Below are 15673 nucleotides of genomic sequence, written 5' to 3'. Positions count from 1 at the left end.
TATCAAAAGAACCGTGAATAAGTATTGGCAAGGATGTGAAGTCGGAACCCTGACGCACCATCCGTGGGAATGTGAGATGGTGCGCCATTATAAAAAACAGTATGGAGGTGCCTCAGAAAATTAAAACTACAATGACCATGACCCAGCAATTCCCCCCCTGGATATATTCCCAAATGAACTCCAAGCAGGATCTTGAAGAGATACTGCACATCCATGTTCGTGAAAGCATTATTCCCAATAGCCAAGAGGTAGAAGTAACCCAAATATTCACTGAGAGATAAACAGATAAAGAACATACATGTATGGTTTTTACATACACTCGGATACTATGCAGTCTTTAAAAAGAAGGAAACCCTATCAGGCTTCAGCATGGATTAACCTTGAAAACATTTATGCTAAGTGTAGTCAGGTGCAAAAGAACAAATACTGTACATTCTGCTCATATGAAATACATAAAATAGTCAAAATCACAGAAGCAGAAAACAGAAAGGTGGCTATCAAGGGCTGAGGAAAGAGGGAAGGGGAGGTAACATCCAGTGTACACAGAGTTTCGATATAGAAAAATGAAAAAGTTCTACAGATTGGCTGTGAATATGCAAATATACACAAATATACTTAACATTACTAAACCATACACTTAAAAATGGTTACGATGGTATTAATGTTATGTGTTCACACAATACAAAAAATTTAAAAATTTTTGAAGTTAGATTGTTAAATTTTCATTTGAAGTAGTTTGTTAGGTTGCTTTCCATTGGGTAATATTTTGGGGGAAAAATACTTTAGTTCAATTAAAAAAAGTACTTAGATTCAATTTACCGTTCAGCAAAATAAACCATTCTAATTCAGGCTCTATTCCTAACTGGGGTCAGTCTGACTTGGATGGAAGATAGTCAATCTAACTTAAGCCCGCCTGTGGCTATTCTATGGGTTTATTCTGCTGACTTCCAGCACAATGGGGCTAAAAACACTATTGATCAAGGCCTGATTTCCTAAAAATGTCAGGGACATTTTACACTTTTTCTCTGAGGTATTAAATATCAGGCCTGCCATTAACCAGATTGTGATAACAGACACAATAAAGCCAACTGCAAAGTTAACATTAAAGAAAATTTCTCCAAAGGTCATGCTGCAGCTATAGGATATCATAACGACCCTCTTCTTTGAGGGCTACTGATTTTTTCACAAAAGATGTGCCCAGCCCAGCTCTACAACTTCCACCTCACCATGACAGCCAACAGGCCAGAGATGATTCCTACCTCCTCTAACCCAACCGGAAAAATCACAGAACGCAAGCACAATCTCGTTTCAAAAAAATAATTAAATAAATAAAATTCTCCCTGCTCTTTCTTAGGGAGAGATCCTTCGGGGCTCTACCTCGCACACGCTCCCTCACTGCGTTGTCAATAGACCTGCTTTGCTGGACAAAAGTTTGCCCCTGGGGGTCACTGCGCTATTGGTATTGTTTACCTTGCTTATGGGAGAAGAATGCTTCCAACAGATCTCAAACCGGTAGACTTAGGTAGAGGGGTTGGTTCCACCCCTCAAGTAAAGGTAAAGTCTGAGATTGGCAAAGACCATTCTTATCTCCTGTTCTGGTTCACCACGGGCCAACGCACCAGAATGAGTAGAACAGGTGCAAGCTTGGAAAGCCAGTATTTTCCAATCTTACCCTGAAAATAGTTATGTGTCCTGAAGGTCCTTTAAAACTAACACCTCCATCTCTGACTCCACAAACCACTGGCCGGGAGGGTATCTTCCAGCTTGGATCTGACACTTACCCTCTGTCTCCCATCAAGACAGATCTAATCATTCAGGGTCTCGCTAAAAGATCTCTTCAGACACACCTTCTCTGATCACTTTTAAACTACATAACCTCCTCAAGATAACCTCTAACGCGTCTGTTACTTGTTTTTCTTCTTAGCACTCCACGCTTGATGTATTTTGTTCACTACTTTATTAAATTCCTCATTTTCAGCTTATAGTAGAGTCTCATGGGGTTTTCTTAAATTTAACAATCATGTCTCTTTTCTTCAACATTCATTGTAAATAGTTCATTTCTTGTTCATATTGCATTAGCTGCTGCTCCACGAAAAAAAAAAAAAAATCAAAATAAGAGTAATGATAGATTTGGACTCCAATTTTGGTTTTTGGGGTTTCCTTGGCAAGTTCAAATATAGTTGTAAAATCAAAGCATTTTAGTTCTTTAAGGAACTTGAGCAGTCAGAAAAACAGCTTCTCTTTATTTTGCAGAGACAAAACTGTGGCTGGAGTGTGGAAGCAATTTGAAAATGCCCAGATTTACTGGTGACTGAATGCCAGTTAAGCTGACGGGAAAAGGGAAGAGGGTGATGAAGTATGTTTTAAGTAAAATTCAAGTTTAGATTTTGCCTTTTTAAATTAATACTTTTTAAAATAAAAAATAAAAATAAATATAAAAATATAAAAATTAAATTAAATTAAATTAAAAATAGATCATGTATATAGTTTAAACAAGCATAAGCTAAAGAACCGTGAAGAGGCTACTTACCTTAACAAATGGCAGGAACTGTTTAAGCTTTCACTGTCACACTTCCCAATCCCACTCTCTCTTATTTCATCTGGTGAAAAATGGGTATGTAATTATTCCAAACTTTGTTTTCACCATTCCTTTGTTTTTTTTTTTTTTATTTTTTTTATTTTTTTTTAAAGATTTTATTTATTAATTTGACAGAGAGAAATCACAAGTAGACAGAGAGGCAGCCAGAGAGAGAGAGAGGGAAGCAGGCTCTCTGCCGAGCAGAGAGCCCGATGCGGTACTCGATCCCAGGACTCTGAGATCATGACCTGAGCCGAAGGCAGCGGCTTAACCCACTGAGCCACCCAGGCACCCCACCTTTGTTTTTTTTAATTTATAATTCTACCATTTATGTGTTCTCAAATTTATATCAGTGATTTCTTACTGTAAGTACTTGATGAAGTCCCAGAACCTAAGTCAGGTTCGGTGGGGTGAGGTTCGGAGCTGATGACTAAAGAAAGAATTCTTAAGACATCTTTGGTGCAAAATGGTGGTTTATTAAAGCACAGGGACAGGACCCGTGGGCAGGAAGAGCTGCTGCCCCGGGTTGTGAGGAGTGGCTGGTTATATACACAGGAGTTGGGTAGGTGAGGACAAAGGGTTGTTCAGAAGGGCTATTGAGATAAAGAAGACTGTCAGGATATGGAAGGCCTGGTTACTATCAAGCCAAGGCCACTTTCCCTCTAATGAGGCACTAACATAAAGACAATTGGGAGTCTCCTGGTGGAATGTTACATTCCTGCTATCAAACGTCCTTGTTAGTGAGATTTAGGTCTTAAAAGAAATTTAACTTTATTTACTTTTCCTTCTACCTCCATCTCCTTCGGTTTTTTTATGGAGGGGAGGGTGACGTTAGGGCTTGAGGAACTGAGTTATGTATCTTTGGAAATTGGGCTATTGATAAGGCAACTTCTTTGTTGTAAATCTCAAGGACATTTGTAAACCAAGAGAGACTCCTGCCTTGCAGGACTGTGATCTCTGCAAGATAATCATTTGCTCTTCTTTTAGGGCAGTCAGGGGTGCCTGTGAAATGTCACACATATTACCAAGGGGAGTGGGTGGAGAGGGGGTGCAAGGTGCCAGCCCCTGCTCTGTTTTCAGCCAGCCTCCTGCTCCCTCATCATACTGACTAACAACTTGCTTTTCTCAGCTTTTGAGATTCCTCACTTTCATTTTAATTAATAATGCTACTTAATTTTCACTGCTTTATAATATTCAAATGTGTAACACTGTTACACTTTATCCATTCTCCTACCCCTGTGTATTTTGTTAAACTGAGCTTTGGGCTGTGAAGAGAGAAGACGTGAATCAACAACATGTTAACTATTTGCTCCCAGAGAGCACGTGCAAAAAAAGATGAATGCAACCTAATAAAGCTTCACTGTTATCTTCAGGAAGTTCTTGCAAATAGTTTGCACATCTGGAAAAACAACTTTTATAATGATAAAAGTTTGTTCATCTGGAAACATGGTGAGCTTATTAGAACATTGGCAGTAAAAAAAAAAAATACTGTATTGGGTGCCTGGGTGGCTAAGTCAGTTAAACATCAATTCTTGATTTGGGCTCAGGTCATGATCTCAGGGTGGGAGCTAGAGCCCCCCCCCCCCCCCCCCCAGTTTGCTGCTGGCCAGAGCCTGCTTAAGATTCTCTCCCTCTCCCTCTTCCCCGCCTTTCCTGTCCTTCCCCCACTCCAGTGTGCACCCTCTCTCTTAAAAACAAACAAACAAACAGACAAAAACAAAACAAAATAAAACAAAACAAAACAAAACAAAAAACCCAGAAAAACAAAAATTTTAACCCAGAAGAAGACAGGAAAAGAGGGGAGAAGGATCCAAGAATAGATAGAACCAACAGAAAACACATAGCAAAGTGGGAAATTTGAACCCATCCATACCAATACTAATATTAATTGTAAATTCTCTAAGCACCGCAAGTAAAAGACAGATATGGTCAAACAGGATAAAAAGGAAGAAATATTTGTCATGCACAAAAGACCAACTTTCACTATAAAGAACAGACAGGTTAACAGTAAAAGGATGGGAAAAGATACAATATGAAAATGCCAAACCAGAGAACTGACTAAATTAATATGAGAGAACATTTCCTGGTGTCTCGCCATTGCAGGGGCACAGGGGAAAAAGCCAGGAAAAAATGCGGAGTCCCCTGTGAGGAGGATCCTGCCCGAGCTAAGCACGGCACTCCAGGCGCGGTCTACACTTACCATGAGAGGGACACAGCAGGCTCAGGCTACGGGTCCCAGAACTGCCAACAAATCCGGAATGCCATCAAGAACTTCGACTGTGGCTGCAACTCTTTGGCCTCGCCACCACCTGGAGTACATCCCGCACCAGCAGTTGGAGATCGCCGGCAGCTGGAGCCCCAGGAGGGCCGCAGGAGGCTGGGCAGCAGCAGAAAGAGCTCCCGTGGCCCGTGGGACAGGAACAAATTCCGGCTTCCTGGATCAGAGGCAGCCATCGTGAGCCCTCCTGGAACCCTTTCATGCCTAAGCCTGCCCCGGAGGAGCAGAGCGGCCAAGACGATGCTCAACCTGCAAGCAATAAAAATGACAAAGCGCTTCCCAGCTTCAGAATTCTGTCACTGAGCCCTAACACCACGACTGCTAAGCACACAGGGATCTGCCCCATGTGGGAAAAGCCACTGCGCATGTCAGACTGGACGCGCGTGCGCTTCCTGTCGCTTGACGCCTCCGTGCACCGCGTGAGGTTCACCTCGCTCCCAGAGCCCTGCGCGTGCGCCATGGCCCGGCATCCCTTGAGCGAAGTCACGCAGAGTGAGGTGCTCTGGCCTGGGGCGTGGCGTCCCCTTTGAGCGCGGGCGGAAGCTGATAGTGAAGGACGTGTGGACCCCGGAAACCGGGTGAAACTCGCAGGCCTACAGCTTCGGCCTCCTTGGGGCAGCGCTGACCTCAGGGGCTCAGGAGTGACGCCGCAGGCCAAGAAGTTGCGGCCAGCCTGCTGGGGATGCGGGCCTGAGTGTGCGAGAGACCAAATAAACCGCTTGGATGTGGAAGGAGTCCGGAACCGGATCGCCTGAGTACAGACCCCGGCTCACTGCTAGCTAGCGTGAGTAGGTTACCTTCATCGCTTTCTGCCTACTTTCTGTCTTTAAAATGGTGGTGGGTATTAAGGAGGGCACGGATTGCATGGAGCACTGGGGTGGTGCAAAAACAATGAAATCTGTTAAAAGAAATAAAAAAGATAAAATTAAAAAAAAAATAAAGTGTGAAGATTCCTCAAGAAATTAAAAATAGAGCTTCCCTATGACCCTGCAATTGCACTACTGGGTAGTTACCCCAAAGATACAGATGTCGTGAAAAGAAGGGCCATCTGTACCCCAATGTTTATAGCAGCAATGGCCATGGTCGCCAAACTGCGGAAAGAACCAAGATGCTCTTCAACGGATGAATGGGTAAGAAAGATGTGGTCCATATACACTATGGAGTATTATGCCTCCATCAAAAAGGATGAACACCCAACTTTTGTAGCAACATGGATGGGACTGGAAGAGATTATGCTGAGTGAAATAAGTCAAGCAGAGAGAGTCAATTATCATATGGTTTCACTTATTCGTGGAGCATAACAAATAGCATGGAGGACATGGGGAGTTAGAGAGGAGAAGGGAGTTGGGGGAAATTGGAAGGGGAGGTGAATCATGAGAGACTATGGACTCTGAAAAACAATCTGAGGGTTTTGAAGGGGCCGGGGTGGGAGGTTGGGGGAACCAGGTGGTAGGTATTGGAGAGGGCACAGATTGCATGGAGCACTGGGTGCGGTGCAAAAACAATGAATACTGTTGCACTGAAAATAAATTTTTTAAAAAGTAAGAAAAAATAAAATTTAAAAAATAAAATGGGGGCATTCATAAGTTTCCTCAAAGGACCAACAGAAAGATTAAATGAGTAAATGTGAGAAGGGATTAGTACTGATTTCAGTTTTTAACAGTAAAGGGCTTTAATATTACAGCTTTTAGAATAGTGTTTGCTGTTTTCGGTAAATAGCATTTAAGTGGCTTCATTCTGACGCTAGTCTCCTTGTAGTTATTCAGTGCAGCTGAGAATTTATTGACTAGCTTTCAGCATCTATTGTTATCCTTTGGTTTGTTGTTGTGTAATGAAATAGGTTGATGAAGTTCCTATTTCTGAAGTCCTTGCATTACTGAAATTAATCCCATTTGTTTATATCATAATATTATAAATGAATAGCTGGATTCAGACCTCTAATAATTTATTTGAAATATTTGCTTCTATATTTGTAATTGGAATTCATCTTATTTTCTCTTGTGTGCTGTCTTTATATACATTATACTATGAATTCGGGAACTTTAGTTTTTCTCTGAGGACTAGAAGTATTTAAAATAACAGGAATTATACGATATGTGGATTTAGCTTCAACTCAGTAGAACCATCTGAATCTGCCACCAAATTTGGCTGTGGTTACTGGACTGTTCAAATTTTCTCTCTCTTTTTGGGTCAAATTAGGGTTTTTTTAAAATTTTTAATTTTTTATTAACATAATGTATTATTAGCCCCAGGGGTATAGGGCTGTGAATCGCCAGGTTTACACACTTCACAGCACTCACCATAGCACATACCCTCCCCAGTGTCCATTCAAATTAGGTATTTTATGTTTTGATAACAAGTTACCTGTTTTTCTCAGACTTCCCAAATTTATTATGGTAAGTTTGTACAAGTTGCTTTAATATAAATCTTTAAGCTTTCTTGTGTCTGAATATTATATTTCATTATTAATACTGTCTATTCATTTTCCGTGCTTATTACGTTTGCCAGGGATTTCCCTTTTTTTTTTTTTTTAAGATCTTATTTATTTATTTGACAGACAGAGATCACAAGCAGGCAGAGAGGCAGGGAGAGAGAGGAGAGGAAGCAGGCTCCCTACTGAGCAGAGAGCACGATGCAGGACTTGATCCCAGGACCCTGAGATCATGACCTGAGCCAAAAGCAGAGGCTTTAACCCACTGAGCCACCCAGGGACCCTGGGATTTCCCTTTTTATTGAAGTCTTTTTAAAAAATAAAATGGGTATTTTGTATCATAGAACATAGAACTTGTAGCATATTACACTAAGTCAAGGAGCAATATCTTAAGATGAAAGTTCATTTCCTTCTCATGTAAAAGAAGGCCAAAGATGTGCAGCTTGGGACCGGTGTGTCAGCACGCTGCTATAACCCAGACTTATAATCATGCTCCAGAACTTAACATCTGGCTTCCATCCTTATGAGCCTTATTATTCACAATGACTGTGGAGCTCTACTGATCAGATTCATGTTTCTGGTCAGCAGCAAGTAGAAGGACAAAATGAAAGATCAGTTTGCCAATGATCCAGCCCCCTCTCTTAGCCTTCCCAGAACTTCCTGACGGTAACTTCGTAAACACATCTGCCAGAACTTAGGCATAGATCCACAGCAAGATGCCGGGAAGCACTAGGAACACACCCTGAGTAGCTCTCCATCAGGGGTTAAAAAAATAAATAAATAAGTCAAAGTTCTCTTACAGTGTGCGAGGACAAGAATGAATATGGAGTAGAACTAGGAGCTCCTGTTCTAGTGTTGTGTATTCTATCAAACGTTTCTGCTTTCACTTCTACTTAAAATTTTCATAGCTTTCATCTGAGTTCATTTTTCTTCCTAAATGTTACTGGCTGATTTTGGTACTCATCTTTTAAGTCCTGAGCTTAAGTAGTTTGTGGGCTTTTTGTCTTTTCTTTTTTAATTACAAGAAAACATTTAAGAGTATACGTTTGAAATCCTGTGTTCTATTGCCTCGTTTGCTAGATCTTAACCCCTTACCTGTGGGGTAAATGTTCATGGAATTACCCAAAGACACTGGACTGAAGAGCATTGGATTTTAGGGTTTATGTTCTTTGAACATACATTCCCTGAGCTGGGTGGTTATGTGACATATTAAATCTCTCCTTTTTTTTTTTTTTAAGATTTTATTTATTTATTTGATAGAGAGAGACACACAGTGAGAGAGGGAGAAGCAGGCCTCCTGCCTAGCAGAGAGCCCGATGCAGGGCTCAATCCCAGGACCCTGGGATCATGACCTGAGCTAAAGGCAGACACTCAACGACTGAGCCACCCAGGTGCCCCTTAAGTCTCTCTTCTTAAGCACACAGTCTTTCATATCATAATTCACTTAACAAATTGCGTGTTGCCAGATATTTAGTGGTCTCCAATTCAAGATTATAAGTATTGCTGTATCTGCCATCCTTATATATTTTTATCCACCTGTGTAATTATTTCTATAAGATTAATTTCTAAGAATGGATTTGGGTGTAAAAAAATGTAAAATCTGATGCCTGTCAGAAGACAACCTACTGATTTGTCTTCTGCTTTCTAAAAAATTTTCCAGAGAACATAAAATTTGCTCTTCTCACACACTTTTGATGAGAGCAAAACCTGCTAAAGCTGATTTAGATAGCCATCTGTTAATATCAGCCAAAATTAAAATAGGTATAGCCACTGATGCACAAGTCCTCTTCTAGGAGTCTTACTGAATTGCCTTTTTTATGTACATAAATATACAGTGTATGTGGTGAATCAGAAATACAACCTAAAGACATTAAGTGAAAAATCACTGTGAAGATACATACATATGTTGTGATTCCATTTTGTAAAATAAAAGTCTGTGTGTATTTGTAAGCCTCTTTTAGTACTCAAATGCAAAGTAAAACAATGAGAAGGATATCTAACAATGGCCAGTGGTTACTTGGGAGGAAGTAAAGAGAGACTGGACCCAGCAGTGGGAGATTGTGGTACAGAGAAAGGTCCATGTTGATGTTGATAAACTTGTATGACATTTATCTTTTTCACTAAGGATGCATTTTCATTTATTATTAAAGGAAACAAGATACTTGCTAAAATTAGAGTGTGGGTACATAATCTATAACTTTCAAGTTATAGACACTGTCATTTCATGATTTATTTATATTACTTAGATTTTTATATGATTGCTTAATTAGTATTACAGTGTCTTAGCAGCAGCAGCTATGTTATTTCTCTCTTGCTTCTGTGCTAGGACATAGATTGGCTGCTACCATACCAGGTATCATAAAAAACAAACAAAACCCAATGGAAGAAGAAGCTCTACTTTCACAACATCCCCAACAATAACAACAACAAAAATCTTGGCAAACCACCCATCACTCTTCTCCTCCATACACATATACCTCCCTGTCAAAATTTTTCCCATGTCCATTCTTAGACTGGTCCTTAACAAGGGAAATTAATACTATGATAGGCTTAATGAAGATGCTCACCATAGCAAGAAAGGTGGGTACCTAAGAAAAACCTAGGATCTTGTAAAAAGCAAATTGGAGGTAATGGCTATTGAATAAGCAACCAACAAGTTCTGGTATTATGGTAAAAGAGATCCCTCCTCCCCCATGAAAAGTACTTTCCCCCCTTTTGATCTTTTAAAATTAATTACTGTAAAGTTTGGACCTCAACTCTTAAAAGTGCACTTGCTCCAGAAAGACTAGTTGTCATGCTTCAGCCACTGTGACTTGTGGTTTTGGGCAATTCATATTAAAAGTATATGTGTCTGTTAAGGATCTAGGAATATTCCTTTTTCTCTGCATGTACCCACAGATCGTCAAGTTTCATCGGGAATTTAATAGATTATCACACTTAGTTTTAAAGAATATAAGATTTGATAAGTCAAAATAAACACATAGTTTTAGGAAAGTATCAATAGCTTGGACCCAAAAAAGGAATCATCCAAATGCAATAATTGCCCAGCTTTAGGGCTGGGTTCAGAGACTGAGTTTAGACCAGCAGATCTAACACCATGGACAAGGATGGCCAAATATTCCTTTCTCCATCATAGGTTGGACTTCCCACAGTCCAAGAGAACTTGATGAAATCACAACTATACTTTGAATAAGGAGATCATTCTAATTTCTTCACTAGGGCCACCCATATAAGCCAAACTAGTAGGTCAGATTTCAGCTAAAAATTTTAATGACTTGCTGAAGACCAAGCATAGGCAAGTTTGAGTATAGAACCCCTGAGGTTTTCAGATGCAAAGGGAGTTTATTCTTCATGGATATCACTGGGTACTTGAAAGACAGAGGATGGGGTGGTACAAAAGGCCTAAATCCCTACCCATGTCCTCAACCTCTATGAAACAAAAGGTAACCATAGCAACAACAAAATCACACCTAGCTGTACTACTAAAGGTAACCAGGGCAACAACAAAATGTACAGGTAGTTCAGCTACTCTTAAGGTTTTCTCTTTATCTTTGGTGTTTGGCAGTTTAAATATAATGTACCTGAGTGTGGTATTCTCTATAGCTATTTGGCTGGGTGTTAATTGAGGATCTTGATCAATGGAGTAATGTCTGTTGTCAGATTTAGAAGTCTTGGCTCTTATTTCTTGAAATACAATTTCAGCACATCTTTAGTCCTCTCTGGTTTTCCAGTGATACATACATTAGACTTATCAACAGTGTCCCACATTTCCTTTTTGTTCACTTCTGGGGTTTTTTTGGTTTTTCTTTGTTCTTCATGCTTCATGTATATTGACCTGTGCTTTGATATATATTCCAGTTTACTAATTCTGTCTTCTGTTGTGTTCATTCAGCCGTTAAACCCATTAGGTGAGTTCCTTATTTCAAATACTGTATTTTGTTATTTTCAGGATATTGTTTTGATTCTTTTTATAAATCACAATTTTCCATTGAAATATTTAACTTTACATTCATTTTGTCTCCTGTTTTATATAGTACCCAGTTTTTTAAAGCCCTTGCCTGACAGCTCTGGATCATCTCTATGTCTGCTTCTGTTGACTGTTTTATTTATAACTGGACACTTCTTATCATGTATGGTAACTTTTTTATTGCATCCTGGACATTATGGATGAGACTCCAAATTATTTTATCTTCCTCTAACGAGTGTTGGCTTTTATCCTAGGTGGAGTTAAAATACCAACGGATCTCTTTGCTCCTAGTGAGGCCCACTTTTAGGTTTTGTTAGGTTGGATTTGCTATACTTTTGTCCTAACACATAGATCTTTACCCAAATGGCAATGACTTTATGGGATCTCAACCAAATGTCCTAGTTGATCATGTATTTAATTTTTTTTAATTTATTTTTTATTTATTTATTTGACAGAGATCACAAGTAGACAGGGAGGCAGGCAGAGAGGCAGGCAGAGAGAGAGAGAGAGAGAGAGGAGGAAGCAGGCTCCCTGCCGAGCAGAGAGCCCGATGCGGGACTCGATCCCAGGACCCTGAGATCATGACCTGAGCCGAAGGCAGCAGCTTAACCCACTGAGCCACCCAGGCACCCGATCATGTATTTTAAAAACAGTAACTTTTTTGAGGAAATGATAATGTTCTGTATCTGATACCTATAAACTATAAACAATTAAATTTTCTATTTTGAATGTGAACTTGAAGCATACATGACTGGTGATGGGGAAGCAACACTATTTAATGTCACCATTACTAAGTAATACAAAGTTATACTTTCTCTGTGGTTCTGGGTGGAACAATGCCCAACTCTGTATTTTCTTTTCCAGACATGCAACAATAAAAAAGAAGATATAGTCTTAGAAAATATCAGGATTGAAGGGAAATGGAAGTTTATTAAAAACAAAAACTTATATTCATCTATTGTGTTAATCCCCCTTTCTGTCTTTGTTCACAATGAGGTGAACCAAGTTGAACATGAACAAGGATGTAAGTGAAGCTCTATGGTTGAATCAAAAGTAATAGTTGCATAAGAATAAAATAACACTTGACTTTAATGAGCATCTCATGTGAGAATAAAACTCTGAGTTCTGAAGTTAAAGCTTTAAAATCAGAAGTAGGAGCACCTAGGTGGCTCAGTGGGTTAAGTCTCAGCCTTCAGCTCAGGTCCTGATCCCAGGGTCCTGGGATCAAGCCCTGCATTAGGGTTCCTGCTCAGCAGAGAGCCTACTTCTCCCTGTTGCACTGTCTGCCTCTCTGTCAAATAAATAAAATATTTAAAAAAAAATCAAAACTAATCATATATTGGTAAAGAGATTGGCACCTGAAGATATAGGGGCTAAAGATGTTCAAAAGTCCAAGCATTTCTTAGCTCCATGACTGAAAATATGCCCCTGGTCTTCACTACAGGACAGGTCCTGGATTATCCCCATTATTATTCTCCACCCCAAGCCTGACTTCAGTGAAAGACCATGAGAATATAAAACTGGGCCCTCACTAGGATGGCAACATGTAAATACAAGGAGTAATCAGGGCACCTGGGTGGCTCAGTTGGTTAAACAACTGCCTTCGGCTCAGGTCATGATCCTGGAGTCCTGGGATCAAGTCCTGCATCGGGCTCCTAGTTCCACAGGGAGTCTGCTTCTACTTCTGACCTTCTCCCCTCTCATGCTCTTTCTCACTGTCTCTCTGGCAAATAAATAAAAAAAAATTAAAAAAAAAATACAAGGAGTAATCAACTAAGAGCATGGGAATTAGAACTCCAGGTTTTCCAGAAATATCTTGGGAAAAATTAAATATCTTGATTTCCTCTTTCCTGCTTTATTTCAATACTTCTGAAGAGTGCATTTCTAAAGCTTACTATCAATTTTGTTTCCCCAAGGAATCAGAGCCACTTAGGTAAACCTGATAAATGATGCTAAAAAAAAATTACAACAAGAAAAGGAAAATACATGCTCTGTCTAGAACTAAAATTCCTTTTACCTTATAGGTCTTATAAGTCTTGGCAATTATTCTTGAAGTTCAAGCTAGCCAGCAATTACTTTATTTGGGAAATAACACGAAGAAGAATGATACCAATTTTTAACTTACTAGCAACTGTCTATTTCAGTTGGGTAAGTACATATTTCATGTCTTAATCATGTTGGACATCACTTGATGAATGGGATATGTGAGACTTGCTCCTAATATATGCTAAGTGACATAAGGTTGAAATCCATCAGAAGCTTTCACCAAGTGCTTCTTTGTATGAGAATCTGATTTGGCCCTTGGCATTCAAAAGTTATAAGCTATTGCAGGCAACCTGCTTCGAATACTAAGTAAATGTTGATCATATGCAGAGTTGAGTAAAGAAGAAGTTAAGCATTTAATTTAATACGTAGAATAAAGAAAATATTTGTTTTTTGGTAGTGTCGTTCTCAGCTACTTACTCTTAATTGACTGCCAGCCACATTCCAGACAGCAGACAATGAGTTATAAAGAAAACAAGGACCAGGAAACACTGTGTCCTATGTAGCACATAAAACATTACTTAATTAATATTTGTTAAATTGGTAGCAACTTGCTTGCCTTTTCCTACACATTATCTCATTTTATCTCCAGAATTTCCCTGAAAGGTATTTTTTATGCCTGTTTCTTAAATGATGAAATTGAGGCTTAAAGCAGTTAACGGACTTCCTTGGCCCAGGTCCCAAAACCATGCATGGGCTGATCATGTGGTACCCTCCCTCCCTGTGCTGTGTTCACTCTTTCTTCTGGCTCAGCAGCATGTGGTCATTTGGGCTGAGGAAGGAGAAGGGATCCACAAGTTGGAATTGGTAGGCAAGGTAGAAATAGAGTGAGGGAATGTAAAACTTGTGGGGAGTCCAGTAGTGGGAACCACAGGAAGATGGCTGAGCATGGCAGCCGTGTGCAGAGGATGCCACAAGGGGAAGAGGTGGAGGCAGAAAGGGGGCTCCCTGAGGAAGCCTGGATGTGAGATGTAGAGTATGATACCGTAATGGATGGTGAGAAATCTCTGTGTGGTCATCAGCCTGTTCCTGGCTCACAGCTCCTGAAACTCTTGGAATTTCCTGCACGAAGGGTGCCAGAGGTGTCTCTTATTATATTACGGAGGTGACTTTTGAAAAGCCCTTAGGTAACCTAAGGATGGGGGCTGGTTAGCAGGGGAGCCACATGATTTGAGGGTTTAAACTTTCAGTCACTGCCCCCCCAACCTCCAAGGCAAACAGAGGGACTAGGAGTTGAGTCAGTCACCAATGCCGATGATTTAATCATTCATACTATGTAATGAAGCCTCCATAAAAAACCAGCAGACCTGGGTTCAGAGAACTTCCAGGGTGGTGACCACGTGGAGGTGCTGGGAGAGGGACACCCCTGGAGAGAGGGCATGGGGGCTCCACGCCCACTCCCCACACCTTGTCCTTGTCCTCAGCATCTCCTCTGTCTGGCCGTTCCTGAGTTACATCTGTTTATACTAAACTGGTAATCTGGAAGATATTTCTCTAGAATTCTGTGATCACTCTAGCAAAGTCATCAAACTGGAGGAGCTCTTGGGAACCTCCAGTTAATAGAGAGTCGGAAATACAGATTATAGTCTGAGCTTGCAGCTGGTGTCTGAAGGGGGCTTAGTGGGGCAGTCTTATAAGACTTAGTGCCTAACCTGTGGAATCTGATGCCATCTCCAGGTAGATGGTGTCAGAATTGAGTTGAATTGTAGGACCCCCTGGTGGTACCCAGAGAATTGCTTGCTGGTATGGGAACCCCCACCCCACACACACACACACTGGTATCAGAACCTATTTAGAGAAAAAGCTAAATCTTCTAAGGTGTCTGGGGGGAGAAGGCCTTGATGGAGAAAGTGGGCATCCTGAGAACTTGCTGTGAGGCTGTGTGAAAGAAAGTCATCAACCCACAGTTATGGTGGGAAAATGCAGCTCTTGCAGACACGTGTGGTTACGTTAATTTCACGGCTGCTCCTTGGTGAGCCGAGCCCCAAATCTGGCCCAAGTCATCCTTTTTCCTTCATAATAATGAAATGTGATGCCCTTAGTTAGGGTCTATATTCTTAAAGGTGCCCACTACTCCCTCTTTCCTCTTTAAACTGCCTGTCTTTCCCCTTTACCACTCCAGGCTCAGTGAATCCCTTGGGCCCGCTCCACCTCCATGCAGGCCCCAAACCTCAGTTCCAAAGGGAACAAAAATTAGACCAGCGTGGAATGATTTTGTATTGGTGTGTTGGTGGATTTCTTGGGGCTCATCCTTGTTCTGTAGTAACTCCCTCAACCTGGCTTATAACTATGCGACTACCGTACCTGCTGGAATCAATCAGCCTTCCAAACCCAAACACGTTCATCTTTATCCAAATGTAATTTATCTGAAATGCC

At 40.6% G+C, this 15673-nt stretch overlaps 1 protein-coding gene across 1 annotated transcript in view; it reads left to right on the top strand.

Moving 5' to 3' along the window:
- The first annotated feature begins 5338 nt into the window (after positions 1-5338).
- LOC131818748 (metalloproteinase inhibitor 1-like) overlaps positions 5339-15673 on the top strand; it is a 38324-nt gene continuing 27989 nt past the window's right edge. Inside the window, exons 1-2 of the mRNA XM_059153401.1 lie at positions 5339-5640; positions 13279-13402. Of these exons, the coding sequence (XP_059009384.1) occupies positions 13358-13402 (45 nt within the window). The 5' untranslated portion in view covers positions 5339-5640; positions 13279-13357. The remainder of the gene's footprint in view (positions 5641-13278; positions 13403-15673) is intronic.

The sequence above is a fragment of the Mustela lutreola genome, chromosome 16, assembly GCF_030435805.1.
Source record: "Mustela lutreola isolate mMusLut2 chromosome 16, mMusLut2.pri, whole genome shotgun sequence".
NCBI lineage: Eukaryota > Metazoa > Chordata > Mammalia > Carnivora > Mustelidae > Mustela > Mustela lutreola.
Note: the sequence above shows the minus strand (reverse complement) of the source record. Positions and strands in the feature narration are given on the sequence as shown.